At 36.0% G+C, this 21,232-nt stretch overlaps 1 protein-coding gene across 1 annotated transcript in view; it reads right to left on the bottom strand.

The window, feature by feature from the left end:
- The window catches only part of LOC100372438 (dynein beta chain, ciliary-like), a 31,366-nt gene continuing 10,134 nt past the window's right edge, over positions 1–21,232 (bottom strand). The window contains exons 17-50 of the mRNA XM_078013618.2: positions 20,837–20,953; positions 20,592–20,678; positions 20,087–20,488; positions 19,009–19,254; positions 18,662–18,886; positions 18,422–18,513; positions 17,803–18,316; positions 17,413–17,705; positions 16,888–17,149; positions 16,351–16,647; positions 15,776–16,141; positions 14,464–14,596; positions 13,990–14,266; positions 13,594–13,727; positions 13,170–13,492; positions 12,669–12,974; positions 11,776–12,183; positions 11,495–11,656; positions 10,951–11,307; positions 10,387–10,653; positions 10,092–10,253; positions 9,476–9,709; positions 9,080–9,340; positions 8,129–8,750; positions 7,108–7,579; positions 6,497–7,007; positions 5,528–5,698; positions 4,438–4,560; positions 4,115–4,308; positions 3,609–3,885; positions 3,056–3,475; positions 2,395–2,754; positions 1,576–1,758; positions 1–1,411 (exon numbers count right to left, since the gene is read on the bottom strand). Of these exons, the coding sequence (XP_077869744.1) occupies positions 794–1,411; positions 1,576–1,758; positions 2,395–2,754; positions 3,056–3,475; positions 3,609–3,885; positions 4,115–4,308; positions 4,438–4,560; positions 5,528–5,698; positions 6,497–7,007; positions 7,108–7,579; positions 8,129–8,750; positions 9,080–9,340; positions 9,476–9,709; positions 10,092–10,253; positions 10,387–10,653; positions 10,951–11,307; positions 11,495–11,656; positions 11,776–12,183; positions 12,669–12,974; positions 13,170–13,492; positions 13,594–13,727; positions 13,990–14,266; positions 14,464–14,596; positions 15,776–16,141; positions 16,351–16,647; positions 16,888–17,149; positions 17,413–17,705; positions 17,803–18,316; positions 18,422–18,513; positions 18,662–18,886; positions 19,009–19,254; positions 20,087–20,488; positions 20,592–20,678; positions 20,837–20,953 (9,876 nt within the window). The 3' untranslated portion in view covers positions 1–793. The remainder of the gene's footprint in view (positions 1,412–1,575; positions 1,759–2,394; positions 2,755–3,055; positions 3,476–3,608; positions 3,886–4,114; positions 4,309–4,437; positions 4,561–5,527; positions 5,699–6,496; positions 7,008–7,107; positions 7,580–8,128; positions 8,751–9,079; positions 9,341–9,475; positions 9,710–10,091; positions 10,254–10,386; positions 10,654–10,950; positions 11,308–11,494; positions 11,657–11,775; positions 12,184–12,668; positions 12,975–13,169; positions 13,493–13,593; positions 13,728–13,989; positions 14,267–14,463; positions 14,597–15,775; positions 16,142–16,350; positions 16,648–16,887; positions 17,150–17,412; positions 17,706–17,802; positions 18,317–18,421; positions 18,514–18,661; positions 18,887–19,008; positions 19,255–20,086; positions 20,489–20,591; positions 20,679–20,836; positions 20,954–21,232) is intronic.

Raw genomic sequence — 21,232 nt, 5'->3', positions numbered from 1 at the left:
TTTAATAGAATAATATAAACAACAAACTTTTTATTGATATAACAAATTTTGTACCAAATAATTACAACTTGCAAACTGTTTGTTTTATAGTACATGTATAAAAGCAGAATGCAGAATTTACAGGACTGTCAGAGTGAATTGGTTTAATTCCTATTATTTCTAGTATCAATGGACATGTCCTGAATAGGTAACAAAATCCACACTATTGAAAATATGGACCCGTTTACATTTTCTGAACAGAATGGACACCACCTTCTCTATAAACATGAATATATCCAATGACCCTGGGATAGATAAGGATTAAGAATTAACATATGTACAAGTAAATTGGATCTAAAAAATAATAAAGTAGTGGCCATTTTTATAGTAACTTGAGAATAGACAATTATTCGATTGGCCACAGGGCTGTAGACTTTATTTATCTTTGGACCATTTTGGAACAAGTTCTCTTGATGCAAATGGTTTTGCTTTAGGTCAAAAAATAATTCTTGTAAGTACTTAAATAGTATGTACATTTTCTGTACAGTGTAGCTGCAATGGATTAAGGTGAGTTTAAGTAAAATATGAGTATGAAATGGACGGAACTCATCTGATCATTAGAAAGAGAAAGTATAAATCACTAATATTGTACATCATACAATTTTTTCAATCATAGCGATCCATATTGTTTTGGATGTTGTGATGACATAAATTGGTAAACACTTTTTTTTTCTCTTTCAGCAAAAACAAAAACAGTTATATTTAAAATCAAAATCAACCAGGAGTAGAGAGCACACTAGGTCATATTTTGATTTTAAACTTGGAGGAGTAGAGCTACACCACCAAGAGTCCACTTGTTTGGCTTCTCCTTGGACTTCAAGTTGAAAGTCCAGACGTATGTTGGACCACGCATTTTTGTCTTGTAGACAGGACATTCATATATGTTTCTGGTTTCCATCTTATCTACTGTAATGGCACGAATAAAGATAACAGGCATGGCAGGAGTAAGTTCTTTGAGTCGAGCTTCCGCAAGCATACCGGTCTGGGTATCCCAACGAGCCCCTTCCATATACAGTCCATGGACGTAAGAACCTTCACGAGGAGCACCACTGAAATCTTCTTTGCTTTTCTTTGTTACATCACATTGTAGTGTCATCTTATCCAGTGGCCATTCATTCTTACGAGCTGTGGACTGCATGATAGCTGTGAGGAAGGACTGGGGATTGAAGAGACCAGACAGCCAGACAACATTGGGCAATGCAAAGTCTGATGTCCATTGTTCCAGTTCACGAATACGCAACAAGAGATCACTGAACCATGCGGACATACCAAAAGTACTTGGGTAAGCACGATGCTGCCAAGTGGGAGGAATTTGATCTAAGAACAAAGCATTGCTCAGATCTTCCATATCAGTTGTAATTGTTAATTCACCCTGTGGGAAGAAGAGAAATACAGATGCATATAATCATAACCATAGTAGCACACATAACAAATACAATATGTTTTTTTTAGTTCAAATAGATATTTAAGCAGCACCATCACAGAACTGTTGCTTGAGGAATCAATTGTGAAAGAGACAAAGAAGACAATACTCACCTTAAGGCCCAAATCCAGTTCTTTGAGTGATCTTTTCATTTCATTTGTTAATACATTCATACGTTCACATTCTTGAATAGCAACAACAGTGTATGGTGTCTTTTCTTCAGTCTTCGCATACAATTCTACCATGTTGAACTCTTCTGGAAGTTTCTCAACTACTTCGTCTAAGATTGTCTTTACCTATAAAACATAGACAGAATGATTCATTATTATTAAGTCTCTGATTGATGGTGTTTTCAAGTATATTGATTATTAATTTTACTAAATTACATCTGACTGCTCCCTTCTTTCAGAAGAGTTTTCTGTAAAAGGTAGTAGGCAGTTGGCAGTAATTTAGTCAACTCCATATCCTGAATGACAGGCTTACACCCCTACAAAACCTATGCATTGAAAAACAGTTTTACTGCCAACTTTTTACAGTCGAGAGAACCAAAGATTTAGAGAAAACCCTGGTCATCTTTTGACATTAGACGCAAGAGGTTCATATTTTGACTCATACGAATCATAGATGATTAGTTGGTCATACAGTGTTTTTTGGTATCAAACAAGTTACCGGTACCTAATTGCTCCTATATAATTGGTAAAAAACTTTAATTTTTCAATTGATTGCAACTGAATGTGCTATTAGAAACCGAACAAATACTTTGTTTTGTCAATCACTACAAAATAAATCAATGAAATAGATTACATATTATGAACCTTTAATAGATGATTCATTGAATTTCTGTAGTAAAGTTTGAATGAAAGTTGCGCCATTTGTGTATAAAAATAAAACACATATTACAAGATAATTCCATAGACATCCATATTACCCACCTTTTCCTCTCTGGAGACAGCACCCTCACCAGCACCAGAGTCACGAGGTTGCATTTCCAAAACAGTTTTGAAAAGAATTTCACTTGATTGAGTTAAGAAACCAATTTCAGCATTTGGATGGAGACCATAAAGATATGGACTTTCTGGGGGCAACATCTCATCAATATATTGATGGTAACCCTTGTAGTCTGAATTAGGTGGAATGGGGAATCCTGGTGCTAAATATAATTCGCTTTCCAACATATCTGGATGCATGTATTCTTCTAAGTAGGTTCGACAGAGACGTCGATCCCAGTCATCAGTAATATGACCTCCATACATGATCTCACCAAACAGGTAACGTAAATCTTCCCAAGGTACCTGAAAGCGTTAATAAAATTCAGTGCTAAATAAAAATGAACATATGAATATTTATATAAAATGACAAGTTATATTGAATCATTTTCAGTCCTGAATGGCCAAGCAGAGAATTATTAATTACTTAATAGTTTGCAACAAACATTAGACATAACTGACATTATTTTACAAAGCCACTGTATTTTTTATGTCAAACATTAGAAATATCAGTTCAAGTTGCATCCAAGGCCAAACACAGAACCCAATCCAACCTCCCCCCTCCACTACTGTCCCCAACATTGGTCAATAAAGCATTTAGACTAACCTTAGCATTGGCCTCTAAATAATTGTACAACACATTGACAGAAATTGTTAAGTCACCAGTGTTGAATGGGTAGGACCTGTTCCAACCTTGTGGACCAAACTTTCGTCTTTCTGCAACCACAGCATGGAAGTAGCACAAAGCAAACAGGATGCTCTTGAACTCAACTTCACGGGCACACATCTCCAGGGTTTCCTGGTCAAAGTTGTACAATGCCTTGTGCAAGTTGGCAAACATTCCAGTGGGTGGTTCATTGGTAATTTTAATTGCAGACTCAAGGATACCTTGTGGGATGATATGAAATTCTGCTGATGATGCTGGTTCAGCACTTATGAAAACACGATAATCCTCGTGACTACCTTCACCGTAGGCTTCTAGTTTTTTCTCCAGAGTAGGAAGCCATTTAGCGACCAAGTGAACATTCTGAAAAATCAATGAAAATGATTATGACATATACATAATTTATTGCCATTGCCTTTTGTTAGAGTGAAAATAATAATAATTGTTTTTATGATATACATGATAAGATAGCCAAACAAAAAAAGAGAACACTTACTTGTAAGATAACCCAGTGTCCTTCCTTGGCAGCCAGGTCCATACATTGTTCAGCAACAATTTCTTGACCTTGTCCAAGTGATACATTATGAAAGTTGCCATTGTTCATACCAAAGCCCAATTTTTTGCCTTGTGCCTCTACATCTTTAAGTGGATCCACACCAGGTGATAAGATGAAGAATACAGGTGTTGCAGGGCCTGTCTCTTCAAAGGATTCAGAGAATGGAATACTACGGATGTCAACATACTTGTTGCCGAGCTTCTCTTCAATGAAATTCCTATTTCACAAGAAGAAAATATTTCCATTAGAATTTTAATTTGTATCACAGTATTGTCCTAGTTGAGCTATTACTATTTAATACTTTTTTCCTTTTAATCAAAATTTGTAATATGAACATGGTTCACTCATGTTCTTGAAAACCAGATATGCACTTGGCCAGCGTTTCAATTTCCACATCAAACCATTCACACATTTTATCACAGTGTATGAGCTGAAATTGTGTTTACCTGACAGCATAGGTCATACGATCTGCACGCAGAGGTCTCATCATGCACAACTTCTGTAAAGCTGATTTGTTCTTCCATTCTTGTGGAAACTTCTCTTTTTCTGGACACTCACTTTCCACAAACTTCTTCCATCTCTTCGCTGAGCCTTCAATATCACGATCTAAATTGCGGAACTCTTCCATATTAGCCAGGGACTGTGAAAGTAGATCAAAATAAATAAAAATGTAAATAATGTAAAAAAAAAAAAAAACACTTTAAAGAAGCTTCTTCGCTATTATTCTAAAACTTGTAGATTATACACATATGGCGTAAAGCATGCTTACCTTGATAGCACCCCATGAATAATTGGATAAGAAATCCACTGGACTAGTAACATTCATTTGTGATGGGAATCGGAGCAAGAATTCTAGTTCAACAGGGTTGATCTCTTTCTTCACAAGTAGGATCTGAAAAAGAGGAATAGTACGAATGATAAATGTAATGAAAAGTAATTGTGAAATAATATTAAACAAAACTGAAATGAAAAGCTGTGTATAGAAGTTACATAGATCCAGTTGTGTAATACATGTGCATATGCATCCAGGCATGTCAGTAGATATGGCTCTGGAACAGATTTTTTTTTAAACAAAAGGGACACCAGTCAGCCATTTTGAATATGATCCATAAAATAAAAAAGATTTGCATCAAAGTCTCATGATGTATGTACTGTAAAATCATTTATTTTCACTGACATTTAATTTTACTATTTTAAGCATATTTACTGTGTTTTAATTTGTCAAGGAAACAATGAGTTTTGTTCTTATTCTACATGTTCACATAGATTTAATTTAGCAGAATTTACTTATCAGAGAGAATAACAAAATTAAAACCCATTGAATATTTAATGCATTTACAGGATGTGCCAAGTTTGATTGAAATCCATCCATGTGAACCTAACATTAAGTTTTGGAACCCTTACAGATGCTGTACAATTTTGATCATTGAGTTCAGAGGCTTCTAATTATTAACAGTAACGGTAGTATGACCTACATTGTAGGCAGACAGACTAATTCTCTTACTTTACCATGGTTACTATTTTCCAAAATCAATGACAGGAATAAGTAGAAATTCATATGATTATGTTTAAAACAAATAGTTAGCATACAATATATGATTGTCCTAAATAAAATTCATCAATTAAAACTTTTTTTTCGAAGTTGTATTAAAATTTGTATATGGCTTCAAATACCAAGTTGACAGAAATTTAACCAATTATCTAGTATTGCCATTGGGCCAAAAGTTTTTTTCAAATTGATAGCCGAAACATGCTCCCAAGATAAGTGTTGTACAATTCAAAGTTTATTCATGAACAATTTTCACATGATAGACTTGTTTTATTATTACATCCCAACTAAATGTGAAAATGATACATACCTGCAAAGCCAGCTGAGTGGTGAAGATGAGCTTGTCGGCTTCAAAGAGACCACGGGAAGTGTACATAAATACTGAGTAACTTATAGAGTCAATTAAGTTGTTCACTCTTTCTTTTACTTCTTCTGCAGGCTCAGCTCTTTCAATAGCCTTGGCAAACACAACACTGAATGCCTGAAATTTGAGAAAGAAGAGCAAGTTAGGAGGTGAATATGAATATGCACATTATTAGAATTCATGAATGGAATGAAAATTTACTACAGTATAAAAATAAATTACACATGCAAAAGGGCTATGCCAACTGTAATGCAGTTTTATACTAGTATGTGCAACAATGCACAATAATTAATATATTTACTGATACATTGTTGTAAAGGCTGCAATACACCGATCATTCATCATACTTTATTTAGGTACTATGACTACTACATGTATGTCAAACAGCCAATGGTCTGAATTTGTACCACTTTGTACGACGAAAGTTATGTGCACTAAAAGCTCAATTTACAATTTTCAGCACTTCTGAATGCCAGAAATCGGTGCAGCTTCCCATTTTATTGTTATTTGCTTATAAATAGTGATTTACCTTTGTTCCAAATTGTTTTGAATGAAAGACATTCTGCAATTTACACATAATCATACTATAAAATGTGTACTGGTGACTTAATGAGTTCTAAGAACCCAATAAAGCCTTCTGAATGATCTAAGGGTACACAACTTTAATGTGTAATTTTTTTTGCTAAAAAAATTGTGTTTTTGTTCTGCGTGTGTTTGATGCTATTTACAGATATGGTATCTACTATTAATCATTGTGCCCAGCAACAGCCAAAAAAGGATTCACTTGCTACACAAATGATAGTTGCACTGCCACTATAATTGTCACTTCTGTAATTTAAATATAAAATGATTAAGAAGCTAAAAAGTATGATTACAACTCATTATTACCCTTAAATCTGTAATGCAATTACCTACCTTAAGTGAGAATTGATAGATTGGGTTGATTTTGTTGAGATCATTCAGGATGAAATAGATCAATGAAGCTCGGGCTGCAGCAGGGCGGTACAGTTCACGAGCTTCGTTGATCTTCAGCTCGGTCCCTTTCGCTTCTTCTACTTTGATTTCAATTTCAGCAGCTGTACGCTTAGTTGTTTCCAGATTTTCAACCAATGCTGTATCACCAAGGAAGTTCCCTTCAGCAGCCGAGAGACGAGACAGCAAATTATCCTCTAGTTCTTTCAGGATGATCTTAAAGTCATTCTGTTGCTTTGTTAGATCAGATTTAAGTTTTTCAAGATCAGGTCTTTCTTTAGCTACTACATCAGCTAACAGCTGATCTTCCAAACCATCCTTTGTTACGGTGAAGTTGATTAAGGTGGTCTGGGCCTGCATTTCAGGCTTGTAATGAGGATTGGCTAATTTGGTATGCAGGATGAGTCGGAAATCTGAATTGTACTCCACTTCCTTGTCACCAATCTTGATGTACCTGAATGACGCATAAGGGATAAATGATCAGAATCAGATTGACTGTAATTCAATGGAAAGACAATTATGCAACTTTTATATGAGAATGGTGGATGACCAACCTTCCTTTCTTGATGGTATTTCTACCAAGTACAGGGTCTAATACAGGGTCCATATCCTCCTCTAAGTTCTCTATTAGTACAGTGTCACCCGAAGAAATAGCTCTTTCGATGGTATCAAGGTAACCCCTCTGACCAAGACGTACTACTCGCAGATCCTCTCCATACTTCTTCTTGATCCACTTGATACCCTGCAACTGTGGATCAACCATGAGGGGCCATCGCTCACAGTTGGTTAAAATAGTAGCATTTTCTGTAGACATTCGATCACTGGGTAGACCTTCATTATTCCACGTGGCAATGGCAGCATCATCAGTCAGCATTGTGAGAGGATCTAATCCTTCAGTTATTGGAATTGGTTCCTTAAGTCCTTTCAGATGTGGAAGCCACTTATCATCAATCAAGTCTAGACGATATGGCTTGGTAAAGCAACCAATGTAGGACACAAATGCTGTGATTAACAACACATCACCAGCTACAGAAAAGAAACGAAGTAATAATTCAATTAACTTTTTGAACGAGCAGAACCAATGAATGCACAAAAATATAACATTTTGGTAAATAATGAACTGTTGTATTGTGCAAACAAAAAAGAAATGAATAGTTGTTGACCTAGATACTAATTAATTTTGCAACTACTGGTAGTTACAAATGTTATAAATGATGCACACAAGGTTGAAAAACTAAATTAGTATTCGCTAAAAATTAAAGATTTGAAGTTTTCGTCACAAAATAAACAAATCTCAAAGAGGTCCACCCCAAGGACACCATGTAAAGTAGTAAAGTAATTGGGCTGGTAGTTTTCAAAAATGGAACTTGTTAAGGGATGACAATGGACAGTCGCCAATATAAAGAGCTCCATCCTCTCATCTTTGATGGGAGAAAAGCTAAAAAATGGCGTCAAGCGGCAATGTGCTCAGTAAACCTATGGGGCAGAATGTATTTTGTAGCTGTGGATCACATTCTAATATGCTGTCTGAAAAACTCCAAGATAAATGACAAACCATCTCATGTGTATACTTACGCAGTGTCTTTTCCTGCTCTTTGAAATTTGAGACAGATTCAGCCCATCGGACATTCTCTGAAGCGAGACCGCCTACAAGTCTGTTGGCCAATTCAATTGTTTTGGCTGTGGATTCTGCTTCCTGTTGACACTTCAGTTTAGCTGCGGTTGCAGTTTCAAATTCAGATGTCAATACTGCTAAACTGGCATCTAGTTCAGCAATCTTGTTCTTGATAGTAGTCAACTTATCCTGGGCCGCTTGCAATTCTGCATTTGCTTGATTCAGGGCAATTCTCTTAGGTTCTACATCACTAAACACCTCATAGAAACTAACAATATTGATAACCCAGGCACAGAGACCAGCAGCTGCAGCAGACTTGCTGCGGATAAAGTCAGCATCAAATTCAGGATTATCTATATAAGGTCTGATCGCCTTTAGACAATTCTCATGGATATTTTCTTTGTCATAGTTAACCAGCTGATCTAAGAAACTATCTACTTTTCCCATCATAACTTTACCAGCTTTCCAGCTTCTATCTTTGGGAATTTTTCCATTGGGTGCTAACAATACCATTACACCTGCAACTACATTTACTACCGCACCAGGTGGGGAACCAAAAGACTTCAACTCTGTCAAGTTGTTCTGTTAGAAAAACAAAAGTTAAATACAGCATATTTATACTTCTGTCACCGTAACGCCATAAATTACAGCATGCCGTAATTTTGGGGTAATGCCATAATTTTGAGGAAATATGATTACATGCATAAGCGTCCTCTAATAGTAAAATCAAACATGGCAGCCCCAATCGATACGCTCGCTGTACTGTCATCATGCATACTTTGCGAAATCCTCGTAATAACCTCATATTATTAATATGGCCAGTTTGTATCCTAATAATGGTTTGAATTCATATTTTTTTATATTCTATTAAAAATAAAAAGTTATAAAATAAAGAAAAAGATTTCTCTTACTTTATTCAATGTATTCAAAGCTTCTTGAGCAGCAATAAGAGCAGGCTCTGCTTTAGCTAAATCTGCCTCACAATCTCTCTGCTTCTTTGAGACTTCCTCATTGATGACAGCAACTTTTTTCTCTTCTTCATCAGCAATCATCTTCTCTTTGCTGACCTTCTCAGTTTCAATGCCAACTCTCTGGATAAGCTTGTCTGCATCCTCATTTTTCTGTTTGAGTTCAACTTCTTGGGCAGCCAATTTAGCTTTAAGGTCATCCACCTAAGTTAGTTAAAATTTATTTTGTTAAATGTAAAAATGCTTTTTTTTTCATTGCTAAATATTCAAAGCATTTCAAAACTATTACAAATTAAATTAGAATACACACTGATTGATAGTATTTCCAGATTCACATACCTGAGATGCAGTGCTCTGTAATTTTGTGAGACCATTTTCAAGACGTTCCATCTTTCCAGTCAATTCCTTACTCTTCATTTGCAGCAAACTGTCATATAGTTTAATTTGCTCAAGAAAGCTTTTGGGTGTAGTATAGTTATATCGCTTTTCATTCTGCAGATACATTTTGCTGATATCATTGACACTGGTGTGCACATATGCCATAAACTCTGCAATGGAAACTTTCAACTCGGGCTGTGTAGATAATTGAAAATAATAAAAAGAATGAGAGATTTGCAAACTGTTATACTTATCTGACTATTAAATTCAACATCAGATAACAGAGCTCTATACATGTCTATTAAAATGGTTTGCCTTAGTGCTTTACAAAAAAATGAAAACAAAACAATTGATGTTTTAACAGTCTTCTGTTCAGTGAGTTATCAGCAAGTGTTGGTTGTCACAGGAGGTGGCTATTATTACAGAATATAGTAGTTATATCTTTCTTTCAGCGTGTATTAACATCCCTTGTGATTGCATTGAAATGTTTTTGAATGCTTTATTCATTATATTCACTACAGGAGATCAATAAAACAAATCCAAGAAAATATGCTTGAAATGAGTAAACCATACTTACTGTGAGAAGTTCAATGTCTTCCAAGAATCTCTGACTCACAGAGTTCAATGCCTGTTGTGGCCATTCATGGAACCAATCAATGCAAGTACAGTTAACAACGGCAGGGAATTTCCGACTTCTTACTCTAAGAGTTGTACCAACGGGAGAGAAACACAAAACCACCTGCAAACAATAGCAAATCAGAACATTTTTTTTAGTTAAGTAAGATTGCTAGTTAAAAAAAAGGGCTAACTTGCAGAAGTTTTTTTTATATATAGCATTAAGTTAACATTAAGAATTTATTATTTACACATACTTTCAATTGTCTTCTAACTCTGTCAATGAAGAATTTCCAACAGTTTTCTCTAGTATCCAACAGGCCTGCTCCTTTGACTTCATTCCTAATGCCGCCGATAATATTTTCAATTTCATCATCTGGGAACAGATCGGGAATTTCACCAGATGCCAACAAATCATTGATCAATACCAGGAATTTCTCATCAGAAACCTGGGCGTCGGTCATTAGGAATACTGTACCAACGTTCTTGAGGCCTGCTTTGATATACTGTGCAGCTAAATCAAGCTGTGAATGAAAATAAAACAACAAATTTAATTGTGATTCCAGAGTTTAAGTGCCTGACTGTTCAATATTTACTTCTGTTTTGTTGTGGAAATGTAAATTTGTATGCCTTCTAATAGTCTTGAGCATAAAAATTGTATATACATTTGTAGCATAACTGATTCACCTTATCTATGTGCAAATCCAGAGCAAATTTAATGTTTCAAAATCAGTGTTGAACTTTTCATGTTCTGCATGCATGTTTTCATAGTTTTTTTTTTAGGTGAAAGACACAAGAAATGTATACAAAACTATCCTTACCTTAAGATCGGGGATACTATAACCTTTTCTAAGTGTAATTTGGAAAACATCTAAACTGCTGATATAAGATGCCAGACGAGCCAAACTCTGCTTACCACTACCACCAACACCAACAAGAAGAGCATTACCACGTGGAGATTCTAAAATACGGTTAATGCGACATACATGGAACATTGCATCTTCAAAAAGTACAAGGTTCATGACAGCATTGATTTCATTATAACTGTCCAAAGCTTCTACCAGGATTTTACTCAGAGAATCCCATCCTTCCACTTGGAGATATTTGGGTTCCCCTATTCCACTCGCGAAATGGCAAAAGATGTTAGGTTTTGCTTGTAGAGCTTCATCATCGATTTCCTAAAAAAATGTAATGGAAGATCAACCAAACAATATTATCATAAATGCCTATAGATACAAAAATGCTAAAATTAACAAATTTCATACTTATTATCTTATTACATATGTACTTGAAAATGATACCATATTTGTTCTTTGCTTCATTGAATAAAATTTGGTTATTGTGCAACACACCATAATAACTTACCTCAAAATATTTCTTAGCATAATCAAATTTAAGTTTTGCAAACGCTTCTATATCTTTATCATCAATCAGTTTATCACCATAAACTCTTTCAGATTCATGAAGCCATAAACGAACAAAATCAACTGGTGCCTTCAAGCAATCAGGCATGGAGAATAAGAAACCCTGAAATAAAATACAATAGCACTGTTAGATGTACATAAGCTAAAGGATTTAACTACATGTATATGTAAACTATTTAAGGCATGGCATGTATTAAGATCATGACTTAAAACTAAACTTACCTGGAAAATATTTGACAAATCTCTCAAGTTGAATACATAGTGGAATTTAACAGCAGTTGGCAAGAAAGTAGATGTCACCTTCTTGTGCACTTCCAGAGCACCATCTACGATTGTTACAGCCATCTTTTGAAGTGCTTGAGGGAAGCTATTTAGAAGCAGATGTTGTGACAAAATACTGGAATAGATTGCTTTCAATGCATCTTGCCCAGGGAAACTGAGAGCAAATACACAGAAATGACGCTGTAGACGTGGATTGATGGTGAAGCTGCCAGATGTTGGATTCATGCAAGCAACATATTGGCAGTTATGGATGTCTTTCAGTGTCAATTTATTGCGATCGTACCAATGCTTGTAGTCCATATGCTGACGGATAAGCGTGTGTGGTTGCACTGTACCATATGTATCAACCTAAAAAAATTAAACATATTAAGGTTGATCAATAGTCTTTGGAATTTTTTCATATTATTTTTGAATAGATTACTTATTGTTATACAAAATAGGTGAAAAAAATGAAATTTGGAAAAAATTTGAAATAAACATAACATTACTGTACACGGATTAGAGTTTATACATGGGAGTCCGGGGGTGGGGGTGGTAAAACATGACCTTAAAAACTTAAGATAACAAAACAATACATTAGGAATGAACCTATTTGTAAAGATAAATAGTTTCAGTAGTTTGCCTATGCTGATTTATGGGCAGTAGAAAGTTAAGAACTCCTGCATGTCTAGTTATAAACCATTGTTATTTATCACAGAGAATGCAGATAAAATTAACGTGCATTTATGTCTATGTGGTTAAAATAAATAGTGAGATTATCAAAAATCTTGTCACTGTTGTTTGAGTCTATTTTTAAGCATTCAATATGTTGAAATAAGAAGCAAGTTACTCACCATAGGCATGTTCATGTCATCAATGAAATAGATAAGTTTTTTGGTGCCAGGTGGCCCATAGTTACGACCAGCTTTCTTCTCTAATGGTTTCTCCAGAACACCTTGTAACATAGCTGATGTGGTGTAGTAGTTGAACGGTACATTGGCAACCATGTAGTCATCAGACAAATTACCAAGCTTATCACCAACAAGTACACTTTTGCCAAGACCAGCATTACCAACTAACATGCAAGGTCTTCCCATTTCCATCAACAAGTCCATGAAATATTTCAAACGGATGGTTTCCGAGGTGTGTACTAATACAGCCTGAGAAATTAAAGAACAAATTTATATGTATATACATTTAATCTGTGATGTATGATGAACAGAAATAGAAAATCTGTTTTTCCTTGAATCTATTCCAAATTCACATCCAAACAACAAACCTCAAGAATTCAAAGTACATTTTTATAGAGTCAACACTTAAAAATTTATGCACACAAACATAAACAAATAACCTACCTGTAAAGGCATTTCAGGATCCAATTCAAAGTTAGGAACCAACTCCGCCCATGACACAAATTTGTGGGTTTCTGCATCAATATAATAATCAAAGACTGTGCCTGCACTTGGGAATTTAATAGTCTTGAATTCTGTCACCCACCATTTGGAGAATTCCACTCGATAATCAACCAGTTGATCCTGGAACATGGCTCCACCAAATGCCCAGACACAAGCAAACACAAAGTACAATTCATATAATTCCTTCGGACAGTCAGGGGGTGTGTTCGTTGGTGTCAACAATACTTCTAACAAATAGCATAGCATCATCACCATGCTTTGTTCTGAAAGGAAGAAAAGATAAAATTTGAATTTTCTGTGAAAAAATGATAGCTGTGAATTAATTTGAAAGAGTGAAAAATTTACGACTGAATGCTTGCTGTACCTGTGATTGGAGTAATCTTTTTAAAACGGAAGCGCATGGTTTCCAAACATAATGGCAAATACTTGTCAAACAGGATGGTAAGATTGGCTCTCTGTGACTGGTCTTCACGGGTGTCAATCCAGCTAGTTATAACTCTGCAATGCGAATAAAAGAATATTTGGTTAATATTGCTAGTACTGAAAAATATATATGAGTGCATCAATAGGTTGATTATCAATATTTGTCGTCCAGTTCTTATGTTTAACGGTATAATTTTTCTCGCAATAAATCTCGTGCAACATTCTTCTTGATGCTGGGTTATTTTGTGTAAGGTGACAACAATTGACTTTGAAGTTCAAACAGTTAAATAAATTTCTATTAAATTGACATATACTAAGACATCTAAAAGTAACTCACGGATTCCAGCCAAGATCAGATGGATTGATGAAGAGGATTCCAGCTCTTGATACAGTGGCTGGGGTTGCAGTCTTCAAGTGACTGATTTCAAATAAAAGACGCATAGATGGTGTTAGTGGGATACGTTCGTTACTAGCCAATGTCAACACTTTGTTGTCATCCATAACAGTGTTTAGAGATTCAATCCACATGGGGTCAATGTCACCATCCAGTACAATCCATTTTGGTCCATCATGGGTGACATTACTTAAATCACGCATGGTAGTGGAGAAAAGACCTAAAGAAAACATAACAACGAACATCTACATCAGTTACTATGATCTATACATCTATGAACATGAATACAGCATATTTAATCTCTACTCAATACACTGAGTATTGACAAATTCTAGTCTGTTACAATCAAACTACACAAAGCCATTAGAAGCTGATTGGTTGAAAAATATGTGTAGCCCATGGTGCAGTCATACTTACCATCTTTCCATTCTCTTGTTGCCGGATTAATTATTCCGAACAATTCATCATTAGTGACGGCCTTTGGGTTCAAGTCGTGCCATACAGGTCTGCGCTTCATATTAGCATAAGTTTTATTCAACGTTTTCAATACCTACATTTAAAACAACCATAATTATAGTGTTGAATATTTCAAGAAGAATCAATTAAAATGCCATCATAGTGACATCGATTGAGTAATTACAGTCAAAAACAAGTCATTGTCAATGACACATCCCCGTTCCGTTCATATTTGAGTGACATATACATTCAAAGCAGATCATGACCGAAATGCACCTGCATATGTACAACACATTGTGCTAAATCTGAACAAAATCCATCCATCCATGCATGACTGAGATCCGGTTCTGGAATAATGAAAATACGTGATTTTGATGCATTTTCGGCCTTAAAATGGCCATCATTCCGCTATTGTTAAGCAGATCATGAAACAAATGCACATACATATTTGTGACATGATGTACCTTGTGTGTGTGAAGTTTGAACTTGATCAATCCAGACATGTCTCGGATACGAATCCAGAACTGAATTCTTTAAAACAAAATGGCCGCCAGTCGGCTATTTCGAACTTGATCCGAAAAAAAAAATGACGTGCATCAAGGTCCTATTATGTTTAATGTATGTACCAAATTTGAACAAAATCCGTCCATGCATAACTGAGATCCGGGTCCGGAATGGTGAAAATGTGCGATTTCAATGCATTTTCGGCCTTAAAGCGGTCGCCATTTGGCTATCGTTAATGAGATCATGAAACAAATGCACATACATATTCGTGACATGATGTACCTTGTGTGTGTGAAGTTTGAACTCGATCAATCCAAGCATGTCTCAGATACGAATCCAGAACTGAATTCTCTAAAACAAAATGGCCGCCAGTCGGCCATTTCGAATCCGATCCAAAAAAAAAATGACGTGCATCAAGGTCCTATTATGTTTAATGTATGTACCAAATTTGAACAAAATCCGTCCATGCATAACTGAGATCCGGGTCCGGAATGGTGAAAATGTGCGATTTTGATGCATTTTCGGCCTTAAAATGGCCGCTATTCGGCTATCGGCTATGTGCATATGTCCCATATAATGTGTGATGTATGAGTGAAGTTTGAACTTAATCGGTCCATGCATGTTCGAGATACAGGTGATCACGGACGGACGGACGGACGCACACAGGGCAAAACATAAGTCCCCGTTTTCGGACTGCGTCCGAACGGGGACTAATAAAGACTGATGAGCAAAGAAACAGATTTTTCACTAACACTTTCAACAAATTTACCTGACTTTTTCCTGTGCCAGCATTTCCAAGAACAAACACAGAGTGACGGACGTTCAGTAATTCTTCCAACTGCACAACCTTTAAGATAAAGTTATCTTCTGGTTGTAGTTTCAGGTCTATGATTGACTGCTTGACTAACTTCTCAAAATCTAAGTCTCTCTTACGAGGTACATCCAATGCAGGGAACAAGTCACCAATCAGACCCATAAAGACAGGGGTATCATCAGAAACAATTTTAGGAATGTTGAAATCACGCAAGGCTCTCATCAACACTTGATCTTCTGGTCTGTTTGGATCACTTCTCTTCAGGGCACCAGCAACTACCAATACAGATTTGATAGCACGCAAACCCCAATCATAATGATCCTTTATGAAAAAGAAAATTGAATTAGGTGTTTGGTGTTTGACTGACATGGATAATGTGTGAATGACAACAGAAGCCATAATATATAAATGTATAAAAAGCTGATGGAAACAGTTTTTCCAACATGAATTTGAGCAGTTATATGTAATTGTTAGTCTTCTTTTTGGACAAGTAACTACTAAGAATAGCCAAAATAATACTTAAAACGCACCTGTTTGGACAGCAATTCTTTACACAATGTGTAAAGAGTGATAAATTTACGTGCCAGGAGTCTGGCATCAAGGAAACCTTCTGCCACCAACATGATTTCACAAATCAATTCAAAATCAGGTACAACCATAGCACATGGCCTGAATAGTGCTTTCAAGTTTTCTGGCAATTCAGTACGTCCAGCATAACCAGGGTTCATGGTGATGAAGATACCAACACTGTGCACAATGGAGATTTCCTCCCCTTGGAACAGGAAGCGAGATTTCTTGTCACGGATGGCATCCTGTACAGACTTGACCTGTGATTAAAAACATTGTGTACATAGTCATTCAGCTTGTCTGTCATTGTTCATGTAAATATATTCATTTCTAGGTTGGGTAAGGACAATTCACCCCCCCCCCCCACAAAAACAGTTCTTATATAGAATCATAACCATCTCTCATACATTTTTTTCAATACAACATGTTGCTATCATTCAATTGCATGGTATTTGCTGTCACTAGCATTTCATGATTTGAGAAGGTGCATTAAAACTCACCTGTACAGCTACCACAGACAACACTTCGACTGAGATACGATTGAACTCATCAAAGCATCCCCATGCACCAGTCTGTGATAAACCTTTGTAGATGTTACCGCATGATTTGTAGTCCATTTGTTCTGAACAGTTAAATACATACACCATGATTCCCAAGGCACGTCCTAAATCTTTAGTTGTTTCAGTCTTTCCAGTACCTGCTGGGCCAGCAGGAGCACCTCCCATGATCAAGTGAAGAGACTGAGTCAGAGTAATGTAGCACCTAAAAAGAGTTCAAGAGCAACTGATTGAATGTACTGTTCAAACAAATATTAAAGTTGAGTAATGATTGTGTAAAAGGGGTAGGGGCTTGCATTGAGGGCCAATTAAGTGGTACTGACAAGGACAATTGACAATGCTCATGAATGTATTGGACTCCTAAAGCCACAATATACATTGTTTATATACAGACTGTAGATTTCATGACATTTATTTTATCAAAATATTAATTCCATAACTAAAGTAAAACATCTAGATCACACTAACCTGTCAGTCAGTGGAGTGATCACAAGACGTGGTGTATTACCAAGATACTCATAGGAATACTTGAACTGAGCATCACAGATGTTAGCGAAGCAGTCTTTTTTTTCCTCATCCCAACGATGACGCAGCTGACTCTGCCATTGGAAAGCTCCAACATTTTCTATTTTCTTGTTGATTAGTGATGACACTACATCACGAGCATGTACATCAATGGTGCAGATAGTCATGATCTTTTGTCGATCTCCAGCAGAGAGTTTGCCAATCAGCATAGTGATCAAGTTGTTCAACTGACTGATCTGTAAAGTAGAAATACAATAAATATTTTAAGTTTTAGTTGAACACAAGAAAAGATAGTGGAAAGATTTAAACATGATTTTAGAGGAAGTTATCTACCTGTTTCTTGAGGTACTCTTTCAGGGCATTTTCATAACCCTCTTCCAGTCGACCAAATGCAATACCAACTTCAGTGGTCCACCAGATCTGGGTAGTGGCCAATGCTGCTTGAGCAGGGTAATCAAACAACCACTGGTCCCGGGGTTTCTCTTCATAGGACACAACAGCTTCACTGAACTCATGACGAACAGTGGAACGCATGGCATCCTGCAAGCGGTTTAGCCATGATTCAACCTGGCCAGTGCACTCACACACATTATCAAAGTCGCAGTATTCTCCTTCTTTGCTGAACATTCCTGTTGCCATCTTAGGATTTGAATCACCTTCATCAGCATCAAACTTAAGTTTAGCCATGTTGTCGAACAGCTTTGACAAGTGGCGCTGAACAATAGATGGTTGATTTCCATTAGACAGAATGTCCAACAAATCAGCAGATGATACAAAGTAGAAACGTGGGAATGCCAATCTTTTAGTTTCAAGGTACTCGGCCAAGGCTTTCTCACAAAGGGTCAGACTGGAATGAAAATTCAAAATTATGAAAATAATTTTCAAAACTAAATACTTAACTGTGAGAGACAAAATACCTTTTCTTTAAGAGTTAAAGAAAACAAAAACTTACTCAGCCTGGAGTGATTCAAGTCGTTCATATAATCCTTCTTTGTTTGTAGCTTCAACTACATTTGGAGTCTTTGCAGCATCATTCATCAACTCCTACAGAAAGTTAGTTTTACACATATTGTTATTTTGACGTGACAAGTTATGGTATCACATGTATAAAGAAGCTTCAAACAAGCAATGTATTTATCTGTTGTAAATGTTGCATGGGTGCATATTGAACTTGATAAGATGTAACACTTACTTTGAAGTCTGTGTCGATTCCATCAAATCTCTTTGAATCTTCTGGGAGCTGACTACGGATATCCTCTGATCCAATAAAGATGCTCTCCAAATGAGACCAAGTGCGCTGCACTTCAAACCAAATGCTGATGACCTGATCAGCAATGGACAGCTTCTTCTGCCAACCAGACACTTCTTCCAAGAAGTGTGCAATGTATTTGGAAGTCATTAGGTTCTGCAATTGTACCTGTGTGTTTAAATAAGAAAAAAAAAAAAGAGTATGAGAGTTTGAATAACATTTTCCAAGCAGTAAATCCAACATGATTATCCACTTTAATAGTTTGTCAAGACATGAACTTAAAAACTGACCTGGTTATCTTCAAGAGTTTCAATGAGTTCCTCACTAGATCTGAGAAGAGGTGTACTAGTACGTGCATGTGAATCATATTCAAACTCCATAGTTGACCAGGTAGTATCCAATTCTCTCAGAACCTTCTCCATACTCATTTCTTTGACAGCTTTGTCAACGATGTTACGTACTTCATCTTCAAAGTTATGCAGGTTAAGAGCAAGAAGATCAGACAGTGTAGTCTCATCATCCATGATGAATCTAACCTATAATAACAAAAACAACAGAAACATATTTACATTTTTTTAAAATATGAAATAAAACAAACAAACATGCAACTCTAAAAACAAAGTCATTCTTTTATCACATTTCAACAAATCTAAGATCTGTTTTTTTTCAAGCATATTTCAGAGATCCTCAAAGTTGGGAAGTTTTCATGCTGTAGGATAGCTATGCAAGAAAAAATCACAGAAGGGGAAGGGATTCAAATTGGTTTACACTAACTTAGTTACACACAATAACTTTTTCTAGCCAGTGTTACACAAACCTTTATTTCTTCATTCCGCTATTCGTGACATTGAAAACAAAACAATAATTATTTACTGAATACATAACAAGATCAGAAACACAACCAATCAAAAAGTTTGTTTATCATCTTAATTCATATTTTTCCACTACTAAGCATGTTACTACACAATGTGAAATGCAATATGGCATTAATTCATAATAGTGAAAGCACAAAAAACATAACCTACTTTCGCTCAGAACCAACCTCATTCAAATGAGTATGGGCAGAACCACATTATTATTATTAATATTGTTGCACCTAAACTTGTCTCACTTAAAGGGCAGGAATTTAGTTTGGTGCATATATCAATCAGTAAGTTTATATACAGTATGTTTGGGTATGGCATTAACATTTTACATTGTAATATAATAAGGTTGGCACTTCCTCAGCACTCATGAATCAGCAATTTGGACAAATGACTAAAATTTTACCTTTGTATGATGCATCTAAACAAATGTGACAGAGGAAAATAATGATACAATAGCACATAATAAAATCATTTGCTCGGAGCAATTTAAGAAAAGACTTACCTGGGTTGCTTGCATAAGTTGTTGCCAATGCCTGTCTCTGATTGCTGGATTTTGTAGTTCACTAACAGCTCTAAGTGAGGTTAGCATGTTCTTTACTGTGGATTCAATACCCGAGTATGCATCCCAAGCTCTCATCTCTTTATCCAATGTACGTATGTCTTTAGCAAACTTCTTACAATCCATTTCCATCTGTTCCACATTAATTTCCTGCCACAGTGTTGTTTTCCAATCTTCAATGCTTGATCTCACCAGAACAATCATATCCCAAAGAGTCTTGAGCATGCATACCTCACGTCGACACTGCTTAAGTTGTTTGTAATCAGGAATGTTAACTTCAAAGAGTCCAGAAGACTCCTGTAGAGCTTCCATTTCTTGCTCCATTCCAGAGATTTCCAGATGGGCCTGAAATGATTGGGAATTGTTTGGTCAATTGGTAGTAACAAGTGATATATAAAATATCAACATTTACTAAACTGTCATCAGTTGATACATGTAATAGACTTACCTCATCCAATTTGACATAGGGTTCATCAGAGTCAAAGCGGAAGGGAGCAGTTTTTCTGAAGTTCTCCCTGAATTCATGCTGTTTGACCTGTAATAATAAGTTATGTAAATGATAATTATAGTAAGAGATGAAGCAAAGCAAAAGCAAAAAAGTTGAAAAATAAAACAGAATCATCCATTTTGATATACCAATAACAATCATGGAGTTCTCAAATGGGACTTTTCCAAACTACAACATATACTTACATCAAATGTGGTACATTTCCTGCGAATAATAGCGACCTCATTAGCCTGTAGGGGAGCAACCTGTTGCTTCACAGTAATGGAAATCTTTTTGGTATTATTCCATCTCTCTGGCAATTCCTGCAAGCAATAACAGATAATTCATATGATTGAATTGTTATAATTTTAACTAGATATACCACTTGTTATGATTACATTGTTATATACAAGAATCAATGTGAACAGCAAATATGTTGAACATGTCATCAGTGCAACAAGCAAGTTCACTCTATGGATGTACCGGTAACCCCCCCTCCCCTTGCCCCAAGCGAAACATACCACTGCTAAATCTGTCACTTCATAGTTTGCCGGCTAAGTTTGTACTCATTTAAAATGGGTTCAGATTTAGTAATAATTTTA

This window comes from Saccoglossus kowalevskii, chromosome 8 (genome assembly GCF_978046115.1).
Source record: "Saccoglossus kowalevskii chromosome 8, keSacKowa6.1, whole genome shotgun sequence".
Taxonomy (NCBI): Eukaryota; Metazoa; Hemichordata; class Enteropneusta; family Harrimaniidae; genus Saccoglossus; species Saccoglossus kowalevskii.
The sequence above is the reverse complement of the archived record's forward strand: the minus strand, read 5'-3'. Positions and strand labels throughout refer to the sequence as shown.